This window comes from Camelina sativa, chromosome 15 (assembly GCF_000633955.1).
Source record: "Camelina sativa cultivar DH55 chromosome 15, Cs, whole genome shotgun sequence".
NCBI classification, from domain to species: domain Eukaryota; kingdom Viridiplantae; phylum Streptophyta; class Magnoliopsida; order Brassicales; family Brassicaceae; genus Camelina; species Camelina sativa.
Genome location: NC_025699.1, coordinates 28,887,756 through 28,894,851, shown reverse-complemented (window position 1 = coordinate 28,894,851; position 7,096 = coordinate 28,887,756). Strand labels below are relative to the sequence as shown.

Sequence of the window (7,096 nt, the reverse complement as noted above, 5' to 3'; positions counted from 1 at the left end):
TTTTTTTTTTTTTGCTTGTTGATAGTAATCCTGTGGAACTGAGCTTCTGTGTGGAGTCATTGTTGCCATACCACTCGGCTACTGCTTCAGCTTTAATGACTTCAAAGCTTTCTGTCTCTGCCCAAACCTATGGCTGGCTCTCTGACGGTATTTCTTCCCTCAAAATCCTTTCCTTTTGATTCTTTTCGTTTGTTTGTTTGCAGATATATATGCTTTCTTTGTTTGTTTGTTTGTTTGTTTGATAGACTTGTTGTGAGAAGTGTTTCTGTTAATAATAAAGATTGCATGATTAGTAGTAGAGAACTAGGTTAAGGTTTGCCATTTAACAAGCTTCAATCAGTTTGTTTGCTGCTATGGGCGAAGAACTGGATCATTTGTTGTTGTCTTTCTGCTTAACGTTGAAAAGAGATGGCGACTCTATTGGTCTTAGTTTTTCCCGAATGCTGTAGGCTGACACAAGAGAGGGTAGATGAAGACAAAGAAGCCAAGATCTGGTTTTCCTGCAAATAACATTTTCTATAAACAAATATTATGGTTTTTGAGGCAATAATAAGGCTTTAGAAAACACATCATTCATTGATGGTTCTTACACATCTTCTTATAAGAAAACATGTACCACCCGACCATTTTTTAATGGAATGTGTCTTCTTTTCTTGTTGGCTATTACTGTATTTGAGTTGATTTGTAGTAGACACTTTAATGCAAGTATAATTACTGATTGGTCTTATACTCCCAGCTTGCAATGATGATGTGTGATGAGTTAGCCAGAAGAACACTGAAGCTACAGTTTATGTACAAAACTCTTACCTTTTTAAAGCCTTTCTTCCCCAGAAAAAACTTAGGAACGAAAAACCCTCTTGATTTTGCCTACTTGTTTCTGGCTTTCTTGGAGACTTTGTGTTTGTTTTCAGCCTATTAGAGCTTGCTGTATTGATTAGACTAGTAACTGATGTTTTGGTATAATTTATCAGCTTGCAAAGAGGACTTTTGATGATGTCTACGCGTACCCACTGCGAATGCGCGAGAAGCTTTAAGAGAGAGTTTAGGCAAAGAATAATTGTTGTACTGCTCAAACACTAGTGTTCTCTTTGTCTTCAATTTTCATATCAAAGACAAATGTCCTCCCATCTTTTATATCTCAATTCTCTATGATCTCTGTTACATCAACACACAAACTTGCTTTTTTCTTTTTTAAATTCAGAACTTGCCACTTCTACTAATTTATAACTTTGAAACATCCATGAGTTTGAATAATCATTGACATATCACACTAAGGAAAGGAGGGGGGAAAAAGTAGCAGAATTGGCAATAAAATCAGCACATTAACTTGTCTACCCTTAAACTTGAAAGAAGGCTTTAAGTTTCTTCTTCGTGTCCTTATGTAACATTGTAGTCTCGGCAAAAGATGAGGTTCCTTCAAGATTTGTTTGAATGAGAATCTCTGTCTTCAATGTTTCATATAACAAACATGTATCCTCCTCTATCCCTCTCTATTACATCAACTCGAGATTTAATTTTGCATTTCTGTTAAATGTAATTAGACACAAAGTACAAAACACCTAGAGTTTCTTTGATCCTTCAGTTTCTGCAACCGCCGCTACTAAAGCTCGCTCTTCTGATGGCTGTATCTGTTCTTCTTCCTGTGGAACTGAAACTTCTTCCTGTGGAACTGTTTCGTCTTCTTCCTGTGGAGGTGTTTCTTCTTCTTCTTCCTGTGGAAGTGTTTCTTCTTCTGGCTTCTCATTCTCAACAGGCTTGACTTCCTCGGGGTTTATCTCTAGATTCTGTCTCCTATACCGAAATATCACCAGGATGATAAAAACTGCAAAACATGAAAGACTTACAGGTTATATTTTGATATCAGGCAAAGCAAATACTCTGCCAACCATCGGTTAGGTAAATTACCTGCAAAAATTCGGGTTCTTATGCTTGTCAAGTTCCAAAACGCTGTCACGGCAGAGGCGGCCAAGATCTTCTTGTGAGAGCAGACTCCCCATGCTTCACCTATTCTTGTTGTCACTCTTTCAACTGCACAGATGAAACTCAAACCAAGTCAAGATTTAAAATTATTGGACCAGTTAAAGACCTGTACAAACACTTGACTGTTGAGTCTAACCCAAATTGACAATATGTGCAATTCGAATTTTCACCTTTTTGGCTAATCTGATGGGTGTAACATGAATACAGCTTTGGGATGGTGAAGCTGAGGAAGAAACCTGTTACAGTAACATACACACACATCAGCTCAGTTCCTATCATGCTTAACATTGTTACAGCTTGTGTTCCAAATGTAATACCAAATGCGGATAGCCTCCACAGTGTTATGAGATGACCGTACTCAGCTCCAAGTAGCAGAAATGGTGTCACCTGTGACAAAAGAGAAACAGCGGATGAAAGGGCAAGTAAACCACCAAAACTAATTTGATAGAGAGAGAGAGAGGCAGGGAGAAGTAAAAATGTCGATTTTTTTTTTTTACTTTGAGTGTCATTGATGGCTCTCCTGAAAAAACCTCACTAGCCTTTGAGATAAAAAAGTTGGCTGCGGGAAGCACTCGTCTAGATAAGCGCAAGACATCATCTTCAGTCACATGGAACGCTCTCTTAGTGTCATCAATTTTCCTAAAGAAAACAACATTGATGGATCAAACTAACTAGTATTATAAGCTTCTGGAGAAGGGCAAACCAAACTGCAAAGAGACGACAGAAGTAGTGTGTGTACCTTTGACAAAGAGTGTTTGACAAGAAGGACCAGCAGAGTAACACAAGTCCTAGGTTGGAAGCCACCGAGAAAACGCTTCAAAAACAGAGAAAAAAGGTCATGGCTTGACTTGAGACTAGAGAAAACACAAAGCTAGAGCTAGAGCTAGAGAGATGACTCTCAAATCTGACTGAGCCTAGAGGGGATAATAATACAATCACAATCACTAATGTACCTAAAGTTGACACCTTTGGCAAAGCAAGAAGATAGGAAAGACAGACACCCAAAACCGAACCAGAGGGTCGATTTGGCAGCATCTCTCCACATAACCAAATCACTGATAATCTCTCCGATCCGATTCAAATCACTCTGACTGGCATCTTCACCACATCAACAAATCCAAATCAGAAACACATAATAATGATGATAAAGAAAAAGAAAGCTAAGAGTATAAGAAGAGTACTTGACGAACAAGGAGGAGCTAACAAGCTTCGCTTATCCTTCTTAGGGCGACCATTGGTCTTCCGTTTTCTAGGCTTTACGATACTTTCATCATCGATCATCATCAAATTAGCTTCTTTCTCTTCAACAGCCTCCGATCTCCGCCTCGATCTCCGGGGATTCCTGGGAGAAAGTAAAAGACCCTTTTGCCCTCCTTTCCCCTTGCCCCGTTTACGAACCACCACCGCAGCAGCAGCAGCAGGATTCGCCGCATCCTCAGAGGCCATTTCGAGTCGATCGGCTAAACGGATCGGAGAAGAGACAGGAGATGGGTTCGGAGTATGGTTGCTCTTGGGAGACGATGGAAGAAGAACCAAATCAAGAGAGAGATTATTTGGAAAGGGTGCTTCTTCTTGGTCTTCGACACCGACACGAGCGAGACGCGAAGCTGATCTAATAGTGTTCAATCGGTGATAAGGAGGAGGCGTACAAGAAGACTCCATTCTATATTCTGAGCAATTGTTTTGAGAGAGGATCCTCCAAGAATCAAGAATCACTCACTATTTAGGGGTCTCTTGTTTGGGCCAAGTTCCAAAGATAGCCGTTGTAGGAATTTTTTGTCTTTGTTTCTTTAAGGTTCCATTTGAATATTGACACGGTCGCTCCACCTGTATATAATAGTCCAAATAAGCTCTGTAAACCTTTGAGGCATCATATTATATGATTCATATATCATGCCTTATTTATTTATTTTTAATTAGAAAAAAATTAAAACATATATTAATTTTTCATTCCTTATATAAGGAATTGATAGTATTCACTTATTGCATATATAAACATTTTACTTTACATAAAATTAATGGAATTAATTATAATTTATTTTTAATTTTATTAAATATAAAATAATATGATAAAATTTATTTCATCTTTTCATATAGTATATAACTAGGATATATCCCGTGCTTAAAGCACGGGTCAACATTTTAAAAACATTTTCTAATAGAATAATAAAATTATTGTTTTTTTTTTAAAAAAATTATTTTGTTTGAGATAATATTTATTTTTAATTGTTATGTAAATCTATTAGTCTATTTGAATACTAATTATTTTAGAATATTATAGTATTTTATTTTTGACGTATTATTACAGTTTTATATTGTTTATTTGTTGTATTTGCATCATATTTTGTGAAATATAAAATAGTAATTTTAATATTATAATTGTGAGTAAATAAAAATTATTAATTTATCATCTATATAAATTTAGTTTTACCAACCTGCCAATGTGGAAATTAAAACACACATTTTCATACATTGAGTAATATATCTTCGTTTTAAAAAATTCAAATCACAAGCAGAAAAATATGCATTTTATTAATTATATGTATTATATGAAAGTTCTAAACAATTTGTAAATAAAATAAAATAAAGATGATAGGAGAATCATAATTTGAAATCTTAACAAAATTTTCGAATTTAGTTATTAAAAATAATTGTATTGTATACTTGGATATAAAATCTTAGTTTTTAAAATTCTGATTGGTTTATATATTTTTTTAAGAAAATAATTAGTAATTTCGTCCATAATTTATTAGAGAGAGAAAATATTTTTTTTAGATTTTTTAATATTTTTTAATATTTGATATGTGAGTATTTTTTATTTTTAATTCAATTATATTTATTTAAATTAGTTAATTAAGCTTAATTAATTTAATCTAGTGGCAATTGAATGTAATTTTTTACACATTTTAAGGTTAGTTTCATATTTGTACTTCTCAATAATATAGTAGGATATATGTAAGGTTGATTATTTATAAGATTACTTTTAAATTTATAGTTTATTTTAAGAAAATAAAAAAAATCTCATATCAAGATTAATCATATATCATGCCTTATTTATTTATTTATTTATTTATTTTTAATTAGAAAAAATTAAAACATATATTAATTTTTCATTACTTATTTAAGAAATTGATAGTATTAACTTATTGCATATATATAAACATAAAATTAATGGAATTAGTTATAATTTACTTTTAATTTTATTAAATATTAAATAATACTGCTGATAAAATTTATTTCATTTCTTCATATAGTAATAGTATATATGTAAGGTTGAATATTTATAATGGATTATTTTTGAAATTATATTTTATTTAAGAAAAATAAAAATTCTCATATCAAAGATTAATTTCATTTATTTATGTTAAAACACTTAAAGATAATAAAACAATTTATTTATTTTCTTGTTTTTAGATAATTAATCAATTAATAAAACAGTTCAAAATAGGATAATTTTTTTTCAGAAATATTTTAATATCGCCATAAATAGTAAACAAGGCAACACTATGTGTCAAGTTTTGGATATGATTTACTCTATTCTAGGTTATGTTCTTTTGTAATATCTCTACATCTCATTTTAATGATATTTATAGAAAGATCTAAAAGATTTTATGATCAAAAAAGATATAATAAATATATTATAGAGATGTGAGAAAAAAAAATATATTATAGAGATTTGTGTATATCTTATTTGATATTATAATTAATTATGTTAATTAAGCAACTTAAATTACTTCTCATATGTCTTTTTTTTTTCCTTTCAGATTACTACTGGTCTGGAGATAAAGTCTCCAACTATTATATATGAATCAATCTATCATAAGTATTAATAACATGACATGTGGCTTATTAACATGCAAAGAATTCTCGAAAAATTAATATCATGCATCGACACCAGGGTCTCAAGGCTCAAGCATTAGTTCATCACTAAAATCATGTGGGTAAGCAACCACGACGAATTTGGTCATCTTGCTTATAAAGCATTGGAACTTGAAAGGGGTTTTCACTGATGGTTGGTACCAAAACATGTTTGGTTTCTTAATCAAAATGTTGATTGTAATTAGTGATTAAAAACGTTTTTACATAAGATTTTCTTAATTGAAAAGTGTATCTCACTAATTACATTTACCTAACAAAGGAAGTTCTATATTTAGATACTGTAAATATTATTATGGTAAAAAAGAATTTGAATTAACATGTTACTAGTTATCTATATATATATTTTTAAAAATATAGCAATGAATCATGAAATAATGTAACATATCATAAAACAAATCATGGTTTTCTTAGAATGAAATATACTCATTTTTTTTTTTTAAAGATGAATGCATGTATCGATCACCTAACAAAGGAAAGTTCTATATTTAAATACTGTAAATATTATTATGGTAAAAAAAATTTGAATTAACATGTTACTAGTTTTATATATTTGTTTAAATATAGCAATGAATCATGAAATAACGTAACATATCATAAAACAAATCATGGTTATTTTAGATTGAAATCTACTCAAAAACTTTTTTAAAAAGATGAATGTATCGATCACCTATTTAAATAGAGGTTGGTTTTATGAAATTAATATAACAATCTTAAAATTAAAGAAGGATAAAACATAAAACAGAGTTTGCTTTTAGAAGATTTAAAAAAATGACAAAATGGTGCGATCGTATTGATAATGATGGTGATGATAGTTGCTGTCAGAATAGAAGCACAAGAAGAAAGTGGTTGGACTCGTTGTTACCGCCTATGTTCTCGTCCTTGTCCCAATGATGATGGCAATTGCTTCGAAAACTGTAAAATCAAATGCGGTGGCCCTATCCCTTCCTCAACTCGTTTACCGTATGTATAATTTATATGTCGTTAATTTCATATATACATATGTGTTTGTTTGTGTGTTTCCATAAATCATTCCTAATCACAAATTTGCTTGAATAGTAGATCCCATGAGATGGCATCAATGGAAGTTCGCGGAAAGAGAGAATGATAAGAAGAAATTTGTCGCGGATTTGTGATCATGTCTACTGGTTTTAACTTCACGTGTTGTGTTAAGGGTTTCATTAAAACGACAAATATGTCAAGAAAACCTTGAGTTTTTTTTTTTTTTTTTTTTTTTTTT

General features: G+C 31.5%; 3 protein-coding genes across 5 annotated transcripts in view; 2 read left to right on the top strand and 1 right to left on the bottom strand.

Moving 5' to 3' along the window:
- Positions 1-1,161, top strand: part of LOC104747799 (protein NUCLEAR FUSION DEFECTIVE 6, chloroplastic/mitochondrial) — a 2,940-nt gene extending 1,779 nt beyond the window's left edge. Inside the window, exons 2-4 of one of the 3 annotated variants that reach the window (XM_010469491.2) lie at positions 26-147; positions 737-792; positions 972-1,161. In XM_010469491.2, coding sequence (XP_010467793.1) covers positions 26-147; positions 737-756 — 142 coding nt within the window. In that variant the 3' untranslated portion in view covers positions 757-792; positions 972-1,161. The other 2 variants (XM_010469490.2, XM_010469492.2) reach the window with 2 other exon arrangements.
- On the bottom strand, positions 1,311-3,824 carry LOC104747800 (reticulon-like protein B17). Its single transcript, XM_010469493.2, has 8 exons — positions 3,162-3,824; positions 2,934-3,078; positions 2,720-2,794; positions 2,478-2,619; positions 2,298-2,367; positions 2,151-2,216; positions 1,906-2,028; positions 1,311-1,822 (listed from the first exon to the last, which is right to left on the bottom strand). The coding sequence occupies exons 1-8, from the start codon at positions 3,640-3,642 to the stop codon at positions 1,560-1,562; spliced, it is 1,365 nt and encodes a 454-aa protein (XP_010467795.1). The 5' UTR covers positions 3,643-3,824; the 3' UTR covers positions 1,311-1,559.
- On the top strand, positions 6,635-6,964 carry LOC109129178 (the record flags this gene model as incomplete). The annotated part of the gene is made up of 2 exons (XM_019236845.1): positions 6,635-6,819; positions 6,919-6,964. Coding segments are annotated over 2 exons (231 nt in total), but the record flags the coding sequence as incomplete, so codon positions are not given.